The following is a 17,876-nucleotide window of genomic DNA, read 5'->3' as shown; positions in this document are numbered from 1 at the left end:
TTCCAAAAACATGACTGCAAGGTTAATTGTTCTTTCTAAATTCTCCTTAGGTATAGATGTGTGTGGTTGTTAGTCCTGTCTGTCTCTGTGTTGCCCTGCGACAGACTGGCGACCTGCTCAGGCTGACCCCGCCTCTCGCCCAAAATGTCTTGCTGGAGAAAGGCACCAGCACCTCCTGACCCCATTAGGGACAAGAGTGTTAGAAAATGGATGGATTGATGGAAACACGTCAGTAGAAAACACTTGTTTTTTCATAAAATGATTTTGCGTGGGGTGATGTGGTCTGTTGGCCGTATCAAAATTGGTTTATTTCACAAAACTACATGATCAACTGGATGTTACTACTGGTGCAAACCACAAAAACAGAAGACAATATAAGTAGTTGAAGGGTCATGGTGTAGCATGTTTTTTAATGACTTACTGCGTTAAACTTATTTTCAAGTGTATTTCTTATTTAATAGAAACACTACAATTACAAAATTATGTTTTTTTGACAATAATTGAAGATCAACTAAGTTTTGCGCACATTTGTAATGAAAATATAGCTACTGAAAACAAATACTGATGTGTCTCTTTATATAGCACAAGCCAACATCTGGTTCCAACTGTGTTCACTATAAAGATGTGTTAACCCAGTAGAATAGGTAACTATTGCTGCTGCATGTGTGTGAGACTGACCTTCTGCTGGAGGATGAAGTTCAGGTGGTCCAACCAGTCCTGGTCTCTGGATGTTTCTGTGCAGGTGGTCAACCTCTGGAAGCGCAACAGCAAAGAGACGTTACTTATGTTTTACTGACGGGAGACAGAAAAATGAACATTTTGCAGTTATACTAAAGGCCTTGAGGTGAAAGAAGGTATGAAGGGGGGTTGTTCAATGACGCAAATTACAATAGAATCTTACATCAACCTATTAGGGTTTTATGTCTACGGGCAGAACTGTAGCTTCACACAACAGAGAACCTTGAGGCAATGCATCTGCATACTGTGCAAATTTAAACAAAACTCCTTTTTACTGCCAATAAACAGTGTGGAAAGTAACCGCATACATGCACAACTTAGCATTTATGCAGAAACTTCAAGCCTCCAGTGTTGCTGCTGAAGATGTTGTGACTATTTTAAATTTTAAGGTCTGAAATGACTGAAGAACAGTCGCCGCAAACCACAGATTTTTTATTTAAAAGTTTTCGCTTAACAGCAATTCATATAAAACGAAACAAAGTTAAACTTGAAAGTTTTTCCCTACATAAACTGACCAGCTTACAAGATTCAGCTGAAAAACAGACATGAAAGGAATCCACAATTAATTATATCAATAAAATTTGAGAAACATTTATTTCAGATGCAAAAACAACTGAAAAATTACTGCAAGCTGTTTAGTTTTAAGCAATATAAATTAAGAACAGTCACACTGACGTCGCCATGTTTACGCTGTAACGTTCGGCCCTTTCAATTTCAATCAGAGAGCTTCACCAATGCAGAAATGAAGAAGAAAAATGAAACTGATGGTGAACAAACTGAAGAAGAGGAGCGAGTTGGACAAAAAAGCTGGTGTTTGTGCTGCTGCTGCTTGGAAACGACAATCCAACAATATGCTGTAAAGAGCCCCAGTTTCTAACTCAAACGGTTTACTTTTAGCATCAGGATCAAAACATTCACAAATATATTAGAACAGTTTGTGTCAAACACTAAAAGATTATTCACAACCACTTTAAACATCCATTCATTGTATTCCAATCTGTTTTCATTTTGTTAGCTCCTGCTGGTCGTGTTAGCTCCAGCTAATATAATGAACAGTAGATCACAAGCCAATCAGGTTGGCCTGTTTCAACAGATCGAATAACAACATATGAAAACATGGGAGTTTGTTTTGTGGGCGTGTCAGCCCTCATGACCGCGAGGTTTTGTGTTTACAGGATTGAGTCCACTATAACCCAGTCGCGACATCGCCACAGCATTGATTGTGTGAGTGAAAAAAATAGCAAAGTCTGTTGGCAAAAAATATAAGAAATAGGATTTTAAATTTTTGAATTGTGAGTCTTTACATATGACAAACGACTTATGTTAATGGAATAGGAAAACTACAATGTGTTTAGGAAAACATGCTTAACTGGAGAATCCCTTAGAGAGTCAGGAAGAGGAAATCATACAAAGCCCAACTCTGAGTGTCTTTAACTACTCATTTATAAAACACATATTTCCATAGACATACCTTTTTATTTTATTATATTTACATATTATGTCATATTTAAACTATTCATAATTTGACTATTATTTACATTTTTATAACACTTATGCTTATATTTTGTAATATTTTAACTTTTTTTGATGGGAATAACTGTCAACAAATAAGCAGTTTCCCATTGGGGATCACTACAGTGTTTCTGATTCCGATATCCAGTCGGTATCATTTCACCTCCTTGGTTTAGGACTGTCTTCGTCTGTCTGCAGCATTATTCTAAAGCCAGCATTTCTAAAACTTGGTAGCAAATTGGGAGAAAGAAAAAGAAAAACCCCATAAAACTTTGATGATTACAATCTTTCAAAAATGCCTAATGGGACATTTCCCTTGGCTCCGGATTGAGCTCTACCAGTTTCCTCCCAGTGTATAATCTATGACCGCTGTATTTACTTTATCAAACAGCTGCATAACTCCACTGATACAGCTGACTTCCCAGGGTTTGGACACAGAAACTCTGAGGGTTTTCCTTTTGGACCTGGCAGTGAGACGTTTTCACCTGCATGTTTATTGCTCGAGACATCTGCCACTGAACAGAGAGTCCTTGGATCAGGGATGTTTTCACACAACCATACTGGAACCTGGGGAGATTTAGATGCTTTTTGTTGCAGCTTGTTTACCTTTTCAGATAATACAACCAAACCAAAACAAGAAAACACATAACCTTAAATTTACTTGACTAAATTTATTTGGATCTGATAGAAAAGTGCTGCACTAAAAACAAAAACTGAGACAAAGCAGATCGTTTGTGGCTGAAATAAACTCAGTAAGTGAACGTCCACCTTTGGTAGATATATAACAAATAACTGACCTTTCATCTAACATTAGGGTGCAGAAACAAACAAATTAGAGCCTTATTACATCTGGATCATTAACTCCACAAGTTACCCAGGGAGCCTGGAGCTGCTCAGGTCTGTGCTGCGTTGCACACCATGGAACGGACAGAGGCAAAAAAACCAGGAGAGCAGCGTGATGTAAGAGGGTAAATATGAGAGGAGCGGGTATTTTTCAGCACACACGTTCTCTGCATGCAGCTACATCCCATTAATACTTTGGTTTAGACTTAGACTGACTTTATTGTCATTTTGCATGCACAGGGTGTATACAGAACAAAATTTTGTTGCATACGGCTCAGGACAATTATAGAGGCGGCTTTAGTGTCATCAGCTGACGAGTTGAACTCTTCAGGGAATAATCTGATGACAAACTTTTCACTTCTACACTGAACCAACATACCAACACTAATCCTCTGCAGCAAAGAGAAAAAGATAGATTTAAAAACAGTTGGGCTTATAAAACTTAACTTATGCCTAAAGATGAACAAAAAACATCACTTTCTCTTGAGGATTTAACACAAAAAAATAAAAAGAACATGACTGTTCCCTTTGTTCTGTACAGTAAAACAATTAAACTACAAACTCTGATCAGCATTAAGGCTTATAATTTAAAGATAAAAAATCTGTTATCAGATTTTACAGAAGAGACTCTTCTGGAAGCTCTGATTAACGTGAATCTATTCTCACCAAATTCAGACTCCAGCAAACAGTAAAACATCAACATATGTTTAAAAATATGACAACATATATTAGATGGGCTGTACACAAACATTAAGCCAGTATGTATAATTTTGACCCTGTGTGGTTTAGAGAAAACCAACCCTTCATTTAAGCCTGTGAACCAAATTCTTACTTTTAAAAATTATTATTTCATTATTATTTAACCAGAAAGTTGAAATAAGAATTCTCCTTTAAAAATGTGAAGCAACACAAATCAGAATTTCACAAATGAATGAAATAATTCATAATAAAAAATAAAAAAAGACAAACACAAACCTCCAAAGTAAAACAATGACATTCCTCCTTCACTGCATGTTTTATAAAAGTTTATAAAACGTTTATTTGTCATGTGCACAGTAGAAACCCTACAATGAAAAAGTTACTTTAAATCCCACTTAAAAAGGTAAAGAAAAGTGTGAAATGTAAAATAACCTTATAAATATAGCAACATATCCATAAGAACCAATAACAGGATAAAAGTAGTAAATAAATATACATTTTATACAACAAATAGTGCAAATAAAAATTGAGTAGCAGATCATTGGTAGCAGTGCAAATGTAAACATGTAGCCAGTTCACTGTAGAGTCTGATGGAAAGGAAAGTTATTAAATCTATTTGTGCATTTCACATCAGTCATGGCGGCGAGTATTTTTAGTTCAAGAACATTTTGTAGATTAATCCAGGATTAGAGGGTTTTGCTAAAAACTTTCAAAGTCCAGGGAAAAATTAAAAAATAAAACTATTGGAGGCACGCAATGGTGATTATGAGTAGTCTTCCAAAGATGATATTAGTTGCAATATACATTTATTTTCTTCTCTCCTCTCTTTTATTTCTGCTTCTATTTCTCTGTGACCTGCAGCATTTTGAGAAATATCATTATTATCTGCTTTTAGACTCAGTCCAACTGGCTAAATACTACATTCACTGCAAAACACAAAATCTTGCCAAGTAATTTTGGTCTAGTTTGTAGAACATTTACCTCAATACACTAGAAATAAGAGAAAACTAACTTACAAGGAACTTTTCAACAGTAAAAATTAGCTTGTTTTAAATCAATAATTCCTTAATATTGATCAAAAAGTACTAGGTCTATTGGCAGATTATTTCACTTACAACATGGGAAAAGTTTCTTATTATAAGTGAAATAATCTGCCAATGGAACAAACACTTCATCAATATTAAGAAATTATTCACTTAAAACAAGCTCATGTTTCTTGCTGAAAAGTTACTTGCAAGTTTGTTTTTCTCTTATTTCTAGTGTACTGAGATATTTCCACTAGAAACTAGACCAAAATTACTTGGTACGATTACATGTTTTTGCAGTGTTAGCATGAAAAATGCAAGTTCATAACACTTGGAATAGATTATTCCACTCCAAAAAGTTCCTTATGATATAAATATGCAGATTTATTGGCGACACAACGTGCAGCCCTAATGACGAGCGTATGTAAACTTCTGACCAGAACTGTAAGCAGGGTGATGAGAGAAACTTACTCTCAACCTGTTCTCTGTCATACAGGGGTGGAGTCGCTCGGCAACGGCTTCAAATTGGTTTCAAGTGTGAGTAAGTGCCTGGTGAGCTCCTTCTAATCTAGTGATAGATGAGGGGAAGTCCCCAGAGATCCGGGCTGATTGTAACACGGCTGTTAATTGATGACTTTGTTGCGAATGATCTATGGTGGAGAGAGGGCCTCACCAAGTTGGAAAACAGTTGGAAATACTTCTGCAAGCGTCCAGCAGTCAATAACGGGAGCTTCAGCTCGGTGACGGCTTTGATGCCAGGAACAGAGCTGCACTTTGTGAAAACTTGGAATGAGTTTCCAGATTGAAATCAAACAGCTGTAAACACGGCGCCGGACCTTTTCCACATGTTACCTGAACTCATGACCTCATCGGTGCGTTTTACACATTTCACCAACATCAACAAAGCTCAGACAAAAGCAGACATTACTGAAAAGGCACCACTGACAAATCACTACTTGAAGAGCTTGAATGTTCAGTTTTTGCAAAACATCCTTAAAAAAGAAAAGATACTGTTGGAATTAATAGCACATACTGGAAAAAAGAATAAGAAAAACATGAAATGGTGAAACAAAAAACATCAATGTTGTTGCAGCTCCTCTGGTTTTTCTGAAAGCTTCAACCCCAGGATGACTTCAACAATAAAAAAAACAATATTCTTCATCAACCCGTTTCCAGCGTCTTCGTACTGTGGCTGACAGGATCCAGGATTCAGGCTCGTCACTCACCTTTTTGTTTACAAAAATTCCACCTCAAATTTCCAGTCAGATTGAAATTCGGAGTGTTTGCCGGACGTCTCACTGAGTTTACCCGCCTGTTTTGAAGAAAACGTTTGAACCGTGTTTGCTGAGTCAGGTATATTAACGTCCATCATCAGCAAACATAGTTTGTATTGGTGGATGGAGAAAATGTCTGCCGATGTGTTTCCTGTACACGTCTGTCCAGTCGTTACATATTTAATTGGGATTCTACCAAACATGAGGTTGTTTCATTGAAAAATAAAAAATATGTATTAATAAATGACTATTAAGCACTCCATCAAATAAAAAAAAACAAACTATTTAAACAAAATAAATATAAAAAGCTCATTTATTTTATTTATTAATTTCAGGAACTTAAATGAATAAATATATATATACATTCAAATACATATGTACATATACAGCCATTATATGCTAAGTTATGGAGGAAGAAATGATACTCGTTTTGAGATTAATTATAGATCTTGTCACATTCTTACTTACTTAAACTAATGTCTGTAGTTGAAGACATTAGTTACCATTTATTTGAATATTTTCTTCTACTTGTCATGTCTGTGGCTCTGACCTCTTTTCTCTTAATTCTCAATTATATTTCCCTCCAAAGTAACAACTTTTTGAAATAAACTTTTTAGTAGGTCAAATTGGTGTTTAAATCCACTAAACCTCTGAGTTTGTGTCGTTCGTAGATCACTGATAGAGAAGCAGCAGCTTTAGCCACACCAAGGGATCCAAATTGTGACATTCCTGGAGACTTTTTGGCCTCTTGGCAGCAGCTTTGTGCTTCTCATGGTGCATATGTATCTCTACAGTCTTAACCCCCACAGTGCCCAGCTTTTTTAAAATGAATGGGTGTGGCAACAACAATCGTATGAGTTGGCAAAAGAAGTGAGCCAATGGCAAAGATAAATCTCCACTTACCCATGAAAGACGCAAAAAGGGTGTATTAGCAGCTGGTTAGCAGTAGTCAAAACCGCCTAAAGTCACAGAATGCAGTGAAGTGTCCAAGTGCAACTCAAACTTCTGACTGACAAAAATAAATAATTAAGACCTGTGATTAACGTATTTATGGACAATACAATAACTGAACAAGTAACTCACTGAACATCCTCAGAGTAGTGAGTCCATATTGTTTTTAAGTGTTGACATTTCTCACTTTTCCCCCTTGAAGTCACGGCATACCTTCACATCGACGTTGACGGTACGGTATTTTTTCAGGTTGTAGGCGCGAATGCCAATCAAAAACTTCCAAAATTTTATAGCAGGAAAACTCTGTCATGTGTGAAGAGCTCTGTAGGTTTTTCTAAACAAGATATAAATCCTCCTGAAGTCAGAATAAAAATGCTGTCCTTTGGCCTTACCTGATCCGTTTCCATTATATCTGCCAGATCATTCTCTGACATATTGAGGATGGAGGCAGCGATGGACTTGGCTTTGATCATGGACTTGGCTGAGAGGCTGTTCTTCTCCGCCACAGAGCTGGCCTGCCTCTGCCTCCTCCTGCTCATCAGCTGCTGTTTGACCTCTTGAACGTCTAAAAGTATTTCACTGGCCAGGGTCTGAGAAGGGAGGAGAAGAAGAGGAAAAAAGAGGGAGGAGAAGAGGATGATGAAATGGATGTAGAAAAACAAGAGGGATAGCGCTGCCCGGCAGATGAATAAATGAAATTGATCAAGCTTGCACCAGAGAGGCTTAGTACATTATGGAGGAATATTGAGTTTGACAAAGTCAGATTCTCCTCGGTTTTGCCTCACACTCCCCTGTAGGAGTGTGGACCTCGGGGTTTGTTGCCCCGTTGATTGAAAGCTGAGGGAACACGGCTTTGATATTAAACACACCCTGAGTTTCTCCGAAATCTCCACAGGCAGAGAATCACGCTTTGGAGAGGGAGAAAGATGGAGCACTATGAAAATACAGCCATTCATTTATTTATTTGCTTTCTGAAACGTCTTACAGTACAACAGGGCAGCATAACAGTGTTAATAATTAAGCTAAAGAGGGGCTGTCTCAAATGGTGCCCGAGTGGGCGGCGAGCGAGACGAGGAAGGCCTGGGGTGGCACGGCTGTCAGGCACTAAATGGGAGTACGCTCTAAATACAGAGAGACAATTAAATGTTAAAACTGCCACTGTACACTAGGAAGTCAATAAAGTAAACTCCCCTTTGCTTCATTTTGAGCTTATTGATCGAGGCAATAATCTTCTGCATCATTCCCCTGTAAGCCAGCTGAAAAGCTGACCTTGGGTGGATTGTCAGGTGAGACAAAGCTGGAAATAACAGAACTCACAGAGAAAGAAAAGCACCGGCAACAACTTGTTCTGCAACAGGAAACGATATAAAGAGAGGCTGGTTTACGCTGCTGCCGCTGATACAAAGTCCAGCCGAGGGACCCGGTTGATCTCACATGCAGCACAAATCTTAAATCTTTTGAATTTCACACACATGTACCAGATGTGGTTTGCATCAGGAGACACAAAGTAAACAGCATCTTCCCATACTCTGTTAGAAAATACAGAAAAAGGCAGTTTATGTGTAATTTCAGACCACAAATCTTGTATAAACTTATAGGTGAAGAACTTGGTAGAAAAAAACAAAATGTGTGAATCAGCTGAGCATGCCCAATACGCTACAACTGCTTCAATTTGACTAGCAGTCAGATTTTACTTCATATAATTTTACACCAAGTAAAAAAATATCTGTGTTCTTTTCACACCAGACTGTCCAGTAGACTCAATTTAACTGGAAATCAAAATTGCAACATTTGTTACATTTTCAGCTGCTGCGGTTCACTTTCAACCCGAACTGTTAAACAAACCCTTCGAGCAAGACTTTCACTTTTCTTTTGGTTGTATTTACCCAGAATGCCCTGCGCTGTAGTCCATTTCCTTCTTTTGGAGCGGTCTCTGGTGGTCTTGGCGTTCACATATGCATTTGAATCGCACCAGAGTTCACTTCAAACAAAACGATATCTAGATTTGTATGCGGACCAGAGTTAATAGCGTTCTTGGAATTTCAATATGGCGACATCCTTAGACATTACTCACTGTAGCCCTTATGATCATTTTAAGTTTTCATTTCCATCAGCAACCACCTGTTTTTAATATCTTCAGTTTAGATTTGCAGGCGCTACATGGGACATTGATTTTAGATGCATTCTTTCATGCGTGTCTTGTAAAATAATCATCTTTCTACCACAGCTTACTACTGTTCATGTGAAGAGCAGCCATATTGAATCCAGAAGTCGAACTCGTAACTGGGTTCAGCCGGAGTTGGTCCTGCTTCAGTAGCGTTCCAGTTGACTTTTCTGGCTGGGAAGTCTGAATTTCCCAATTCAAAGTTCAACTGGAACACAGCATTAGTTCATACTGGGGATCTGAAAGCTATCTTCAGTCTTTTGAGGCCTCTAGATGCTATTACTTTAGCTAGTGCAGCCTAATATCTATTGAAACATTTCCTCTAAATCTTTGGCCAAATTAAAAGTGTCTGCACATTTTTGACAAAACATAAACCTTCTGCATCACAAATAATAACACATACTCTTAAGGTTACTGGACAGATTGGAAAAATAAAGAATGATGACAGAATGCAGCTCTAAAACATTTTAGTTTTGGTCAACAGAAAACATAAGAGCTGTATGTTACAGGAAACACAGATTACAGCTTTGCACAGCAAATATGACTGGAAGCAGTAAAAGCACATTCTGTGTTTGAAAGACTGTAACTGCCTACCTTGACTTGAACTTTTCCAGTAAAAGTTTCCTAATTCAGTGTGTTTCATGACAGAGAGGTTAAAAGCCCAGAAGCACAACGCATAATGTCTTTTTTAAGTTTCCGTCTTTGGGAACAGTGGATATTCTCTACAGAACAATTGCTTCTCAAACATTCACTGTTCATGCAGTTTTATTTGACAAGTTTTGTTAATATAAAAGTTTATCACGGATTTATGCCAAGATGTTTCTACATAGTTTAGACGAAAACCTGGCAGGAAAGAAAGGAAGAAGAGATGGATGGACGGACGGACGGACGGATGGATGGAGGGACGGACGGACAGACGGACGGACGGACGGACGGACGGAGGGACGGACGGACGGATGGACGGACAGACGGACGGATGGACAGACGGATGGATGGATGGACGGACGGACGGACAGACGGATGGATGGACGGACGGATGGAGGGACGGACGGACGGACGGATGGACGGACAGACGGATGGATGGACGGACGGACGGATAGACGGATGGACAGACGGACGGATGGACAGACGGACGGATGGACAGACGGACGGACGGATGGATAGACGGATGGACAGGCAGACAGATCCTTGTTTCCTCTGACTGACAGTAAATAAACAAACGACTGATGTCAAAATGAGCTGAATGGATATTTTAGTTTAACTGGGAGAGTCTGACTGGCCAGTTACTCTTGAAGCTGACCGAGCAGAAAACCAGTTAGTTTAACTGGTGAATCTGTTTGTTTCCCTTAAACAGTGCTACATTGAATTCATAAACACAACAAGCACAACTCATTAATTATGCAACGTCCTATTCAAAAAGTAATGCCTAAATATCCAACAAATGTAACTTGATCTGCTCTACAGAAGCCTCCAGAAGATCAAATTTAATTGGCTGCTAATCATTTTGATACATAATAGATCAGTGTTTCAGCAGAAAACACAGCGCAGTGCAGAAACTGACCATAATAGTGTGTTTTTCAGCGAGGATAAAAAGTCGAAGCTTTCTTTGGAGGAGAATAATCTCAGCATGTGTATCTGTGTACTGTGGATTGGTCGCAATACTCAGGGCCACTGTTTAGCAGTTCAAGAGCGGTGCTTACAGCCTGGGGCGTGTGCAGAGGCCAAAAGGGTTTGCTGGCACACAATAGAAAAACACACTCACACACACACACACACGCCCGCGCACACACAGAAAGAGAGAACAAAAAAATAAGCTCATAAAGACACTGAGATCTCTGCACACAAACACACACACAGCCCTCCGGTCCTGATCAATACATGACAAGAGTAAATCTCCTCCGGACGTCAAGCAGTCCAATCAAAGGGCTCGCTGTTCTTATAGGGGATCACAAGAGCCGGGGGGAGACAAACAATGATGTGAATCCTCAACAACAAGACGACGGCCTCGGCAGCTCGGGGTTATGGGAACGGAAGAGACGAGCATGACACGCATTTCTGTACAGTAGCGCGTCTTTTCCAGGCTCCATGTGGATCCGTGGTGTCCAGACTTTTTGGGATGAAATCGTTATGATGAAAACACAGGGGGCCAACATTTCTAAAACAAACTTTTTGGGCCTTTTTTAAAAAAAATTTTATTTACTCTGAAATAAAAATAGTCAGACTTTTGCAGAAAACGGATCAGTAGATTATCGTAGATAGAAAACATAAACAGAATCCAGTTTAAGGCAGATCCAGAGTTTGATTGTTTTCTGAGTTGCAGGATTTGCTTTTCATTAAAAGCAGGTCAATAATTCTGGCTCTAGTTATTCTAAAATTACAACAAATGCAAAAACTTTGTTAGTAAACAGGAATCTATTTTTTGCATGTAATATTATTTTAAGAAGATATTATTTATCTGTAAAAGATGGAAAAGTGTCCATCTGTATCAACCAACATTGGCCAGATTTGCTCAATTCTAAAGTTGGTCGAGGAGCCGCAAATGGCCCCCGGGCTGCACTTTGGACACCTCTGGTGCTTATTGATTAATGATTATTGTACATAAACTAAAAACTATTTTACTATATAAAACTATTCACACCCCTGGCAGGTTTAGATTTAAGATAATCATCATTGGAAATTGGACAGCAAAACACAATAAATATAAATCTCTTAAGGAATAATTTAATGTGCTTTTATTTTCTTGTCTTGTTAGAAAATTGCATATCAAATGTAATTTTTTGTTGTATTTTGATGGTTTATCTTTGGTGATGAGCTCCAAGTCTATGAGAATGGATGGTCTCCTTGCCATCACCCTAATCTTTTCCTTGCACCACAGATTCAAGAACAAACATGTTGGTAAAATTGAAAGACTACTTGAAACCTAAATCCTCCAGGCTTATGAATACTTTTGGGCTTAACTACGATGTTTGACATCTTTGCATCATATTTGCTCCATATTGACGAGAATATTAGATTATTTGGATAAAACGCAGTAATTCCCTGCAGGAAGTTAACAGTGCATTCTGTCCATAATCTGTCTGCCACCTGGTGTATTTGTGAGCAGAAAACTTCCACCGTTGTTATCTATCTGTCAGCTATTTCTCTTTCGACAGACAGGTGTGAGCTGAACTCAGGTGATGGACAGTCTTTATCACTTTCAGGCAGATTGACACAAACACAACAGTGGGTGATGAATTAGGCCCAGAGAAGGAGAAGGGCGGCTGCTCCAGATGCTCAGATTTTCTCCATGGTGGTCTGTTTCAACCAGATACTCGCTTTCAGAAAGACACAACCTTATATCTCACTGTCCAACACTTCTCTAAACATTTCCTGTTTTTGATCAGGTGGACTTATTAATAATATTTCTTTCTATTTTCTAGAACAATAAGGAAGTTGAGTGTTACACACAGTCTCTCAGGGTTTGGTAGAATTAACATTTTCTGATATTCTTTTGTAAATTCACACAATAAGATGTTGCTTTACCATTTCTAGATAATGTTCTTTCCTCATGATGTTGTAAAGTGTACCAGTCACTCCCACAGCATGACGTTACCTCTACTATACCTCACAGTTTGGAAAGTGTTCTCAGGTCTGCATGTTTTCTGTAATATGTTATCGGTAATATTGGCTTCTTCCTCTGTGAGCGGCCTTTCAGCTCATGTCAGAACATGGCTCATTGTGGATCATGACACTCTTACCAGTCTCGGCTGCCATTTTTGCGAGGCATTTTGCTTCTGATATACACACTTTGCATCAAAACACACTGACTCTAAAGGGCGTAATACAAGACTCTCTAAAAGAAATGCTCTCTCCCATTATTTTGGTTTTTGCAAACAAAAATGTTTCTGGTAACCCAAACTGACCTAAAACACAAAACGTTTAATTTGATTTAATGTTAAAACAGTGAGAAAAAAACTGCTGCGTCTTTTCATTCAGTGTATGTAAATATCTGGTTTTAAATGGAGATAGCTAATGTCATGTAGGTGTTAAAATTCAAACTGTCCACCAGCTAAATACAGTAACACAGCTTTAAAATTAGATCTCAAAGCTTCCCAGTGGAGATCCAAATAACTCTGTACAGCAGGGGGAGACGTATCATTACTGCTTCTTTCTGCTGAGATCACACAACTGTGCAAAAATCTAGAGTCCGACCTTTGATTATTTGTGTCTGGATCAATCAATCTCCAGGCTTTATGAAGGTCTGAGTATTTTTTCTTTGGACTTTGTCTACGTTTTTAGTCCAGTATCTGAGGATGTTTAGATGAATGTTTTTTCTTTGCTGCGGCCAATGAACCATCAGGTCTCAGTTAGCACTGCTCCTCAGCGTTACTTTGTCGTGTCAAACAAATTCAACCTTTGCCTAATCACTTCTAAAACTTTCTGAAGCAGACAAGCGGCTCTCTGCTGTACCTTGATGAAGCAGTGAAGCTGCTCCACCTGCGAGCCCGCCTGGCCCAGCCGTCTCTGAAGCCGGTCCAGGGCCTGGGAGCTGTGCTGGGTCAACCCCTCCATTTGCTCGGTGGCGGTCTGCTCCAGGACGGCCAAGGCCTGCTCACCGGCGCCAACACGGACCTGCAGGGCCTGGATCCGCTGCTCCTGAAAGAAGCAAAATAATCCACAGAATACAAAAAAAATAATCCACAGGAAACAAAAATATCATGTTGGTGATAAAAGCTTCAAATATCAGCAGAAAATCTCCATGTGACGACCAACCAAACAAAACAATGTTGTGCTTTAAATTTGTGTCTATTTCTATACTGAGCTTCAACAGAACAACTGAATTAAATGTGAAAGAGTCAGTAGAAAGCATCACATATACAGATAAAACCAGATGTCTACATACACTGAATAAAAAGACACATTTTTGTCTCATTGTCTGTAGTTAAATCAGATCAAACGTCTCTTGTTTTCAGTTATTCAGAATTACCAAAATTATTTCGATTTGCTAACTGCCCAAAAACTTATTGAGAATTTTTTTTTTGAGATTTTCTTTTGTGACTTTCTTCAGATTTAGAAGTTCACATATATTTGTTCAGTATCAGGAATAAGTATCTTTTAAACTGCATCACTGGGGTCCTTTTGGGTTTCCTTAATCAAACTTTTCAATAGTTTGATGAAGTTCTGGTCCGGTCCACCTGGACCGCTCTCACACACCTTTTCAGATTTACCCACAACTTACCCAAAGGATTATTAACCTTTAAGAAGTTTCCAAAGGCATGATATCATCATGGAGTAGTGATGGACTCTGACCTGAACCTCCAGAGCCACATAAAGACAGTTACAAAGTCGGCCTTCTATCACCTGAAGAACATTTCCAGGATTAAAGGACTAATGTCTCAGCCAGATCTAGAGAAACTCATCCATGCGTTCATCTTTAGTCACATTGATTATTGCAACAGCGTCTTCACAGGTCTGTCCAACAAATCAATCAAACAGCTGCAGCTGATCCAGAATGCTGCTGCTCGCGTTCTCACTAAAACCAGGAAGATAGAGCGCATCACACCAGTTTTAAAGTCCCTCCACTGGCTCCCTGTAGCTCAAAGAATAGACTTTAAAATACTGTTGTTAGTTTATAAATCACTGAACGGCTTAGAACCACAATACATTAAAGATCTGCTGTTGTTGTATCAACCTTCCAGACCTCTCAGGTTCTGGTTCCAGTCTGCTCTGCATCCCCAGAACCAGAACCAAACGAGGAGAAACAGCATTCAGCATCTATGCACCAGAAATCTGGAACAAACTTCCAGAAAACTGTACAACTGCTGAAACACTGTCTTCCTTTAAATTTCGACTGAAAACCCACCTGTTTAGAATTGTATTTTAAATGTAATCAATTATGAATTTAACGATGGCACTCGACTTAATGTAATGTTTTTATTGACTCTATGTTGCATGACTTTGTGTTTTTGTGTTTGTTAAGATGTAAAGCACTTTAAAATGTCTTGCTGCTGAAATGTGCTATACAAATAAAATTTTATTGATTGATTTGATATGGGCTTTCCCTCATTTTTAAAGACATAGTAGTCATTCCATGTATAAGTTTTGCAGCATTTAGCAAATAGAAATAATTTTGGTAATTCTGACTAAGAGAAGTTTGGTCTGATTTAACCTCCGACGGTGAGTCTTATTTTTCAGTGCATGTAAACTTCCATTCAGTAGAGTAAGGACAATAACATCCAGATAATAAACAGAATTAGCTTGTTTTCTGCCCGCAACACAAAATAGCAGCTAATATTCTTCAAACTGCCTTCCACTCTGATGAGCAACAAGCATCTGTTTCGGTGGTTTCTAACCTTTTTCTCCATGTCCTCTTTCAGTTTTGCACAGGACGCCTCATGCTGGCCTTTCTCTGTTGTTGCAACATTTAACCTCCTCTTCAGGGATTCAATCAGTGCCTTCCTGTTGGAGGCCTCCTCCGACAGCGTTTTTACCTGGACGGACAGAGGGAACAGTTAAATGTACACAATTTAATTTTACACAGTACACTGTTTCCTGCAGAAGTATTCACACCCTCCAAAGTTTACGTTTTGTTATCTTAATTGGATGTTTTTAAAATGTGAAGTGTGAGACACATTGGAACTCAACCCTCTTTACTTTAATACCCCTAAATAAAAACCACTGCAGCCAATTGCCTGCAGATATCAGTTATTCAGTTATTGATGATAAATAAATATTTATCTGTATGATTTTTGTTACTTTCTCCACTATTTGTTCCATGACAGAATCAATAAATATGAGTAAATTCAAAAACATGATTAAGTGCAGTTACTGTGTGCAGGTCAATAATGTAAATCAAAACATTTTAAAGTTTGTGACATCCTGAAAAATCTCATTTGAAATGGGATTGTTTTCAAGAATACTATTTGTGTTTGTGGCACTATGAATGCTGTGCTACACGAAGTAATAAATAGGATCATAATCTTTATTGTTATCAGAATATTAATACAAAAAGTCCATATTGTCCACTCCTACATGTACCACTTTAGTAAATGCCAAGTTTTTCAGCTCCCATCATCTTGACAGCCATTTTAAAACAGAACGTTTCTTTTTCAGTTTGTGGTGTAACATCATAAAAGTAAAATAAATAAAAACCAACATCTAATCCATTGGTTCCATTTTTACTCAAACATTCAAGTTTCTTCTCGTTCACTGGTGTTTTTGCCTGTTGCACATAAACAGGTTTCACAAAAGCAGCCTGAACACCAACAGTAGAGCGGATGCCAGATTTTGAGAACCACTGCTTAGAATCAAAACACATCTATGCGTTTCAAAATCTCAGACAACATCAAGATTTAGATCCAAGGAAGAAGTTGAAGCAAGACTTGGGAATTGCTGTTTTCAGACTTTCTCTATCCAGTGTGATGGAGAATCAGCAAATGTTTGCTGATTCTCCATCACACTGAATAGAGAAAGTCTGAAAACAGCAATTCCCAAGTCTTGCTTCAACTTCTTCCTTGGATCTAAATCTTGATGTTGTCTGAGATTTTGAAACGCATAGATGTGTACCCAAAGAGCTGCACAGCTGGCAGAGAAAACAAAAACCCTGCAGCCGTTTTTCTACTGAAAGGTTCGTCTACAAACTGTTGACTCAGTGCAACAGCTTTCAGTCTTTTTTATTATTTGTAGTAAAAGCAACAGATGTAATGACATCTAATGATGGTTGTTGGGGTGTGTGTATGTGTGTGTGTGTCTGTGTTGCCATGGCAACAGGTCCAGGGTATCCATTAAAGACACTAAGAATAAAGTTAATTGAAACACAAACAAAAGAAAAAAAGAGTCCAGGTTGTTACTTTGGCTCTGTGACACTAAGGATGCATTCACACCAGGCCTGCATTCACTGTTATAGTGGCTCTAAATATGGAATCAGATGGTTTTTAAAGTGTTTCGTGAAAAGAGTTCAACCGTGATGAGACAGAGATGTTTGCCCACCTTCTTGTCCAGGTCTTCCACCTGAGCCCGATAACTTCTCTCCATGTCCTGCAGGACCTTTAATCTGGTCTTCAGGTCCTCCACCAGCTGCCTTTTCATGGCCACGTCTCGTTCGGCATGGATCACCCTAAAAGAAGATGCAAAAACTTAACACAGAAATAACACAGAGAACAACAAACACACACACACACACACACACACACACACACACACACACGAGTAGAGCTGGCAGAAGCGGCGTCCCAACGCGCTGCATCAGCCATGACAGCTCATTATGACAACTAAATACACTGGCATGCTGCTTGGGTAAGTGGAGGAGCGTAAAACGGGGATGCATGTATAATTCTAGCTGGCATATATTAGAACAAATGCTCTGGCACCGAGCGCCGCTTTAAGAGTGACTGGGGAGTCCTTTTTGACAAATGGCATCTCGAATCAGCCGCGACTGCAACGTGGCATTTTAATGTTTATCATTTAACAGCTCAGACACATAAATGCTTCAACAGGGAGGCTTTTTGCAGAGGAGGCCTCTTATGAGGGAGACTTCCTGTTGGTTTCAGAGGGATTTCCCATAAGACAGGGGTCTGCAGCCTGTACAATCCAAACAGACGATTTTACCTTTGATCCTGCTAAATAAAACCCGCTTAGAGCCGCTGACATCACATGACCTTTTAAAATATGACAATTTAGAATTTTTAAAAG

General features: G+C 38.8%; 1 protein-coding gene across 2 annotated transcripts in view; it reads right to left on the bottom strand.

Moving 5' to 3' along the window:
• The window catches only part of cntln (centlein, centrosomal protein), a 111,626-nt gene that overhangs the window by 18,727 nt on the left and 75,023 nt on the right, over window positions 1-17,876 (bottom strand). For both annotated transcript variants that reach the window (XM_028019169.1, XM_028019168.1), the window contains 5 exons: window positions 17,175-17,301; window positions 15,539-15,676; window positions 13,656-13,841; window positions 7,435-7,632; window positions 679-753 (listed from right to left, as the gene is read on the bottom strand). In XM_028019169.1, coding sequence (XP_027874970.1) covers window positions 679-753; window positions 7,435-7,632; window positions 13,656-13,841; window positions 15,539-15,676; window positions 17,175-17,301 — 724 coding nt within the window. The remainder of the gene's footprint in view (window positions 1-678; window positions 754-7,434; window positions 7,633-13,655; window positions 13,842-15,538; window positions 15,677-17,174; window positions 17,302-17,876) is intronic.

Source organism: Xiphophorus couchianus, chromosome 5 (assembly GCF_001444195.1).
Source record: "Xiphophorus couchianus chromosome 5, X_couchianus-1.0, whole genome shotgun sequence".
Taxonomy (NCBI): Eukaryota; Metazoa; Chordata; class Actinopteri; order Cyprinodontiformes; family Poeciliidae; genus Xiphophorus; species Xiphophorus couchianus.
The sequence above is the reverse complement of the archived record's forward strand: the minus strand, read 5'-3'. Positions and strand labels throughout refer to the sequence as shown.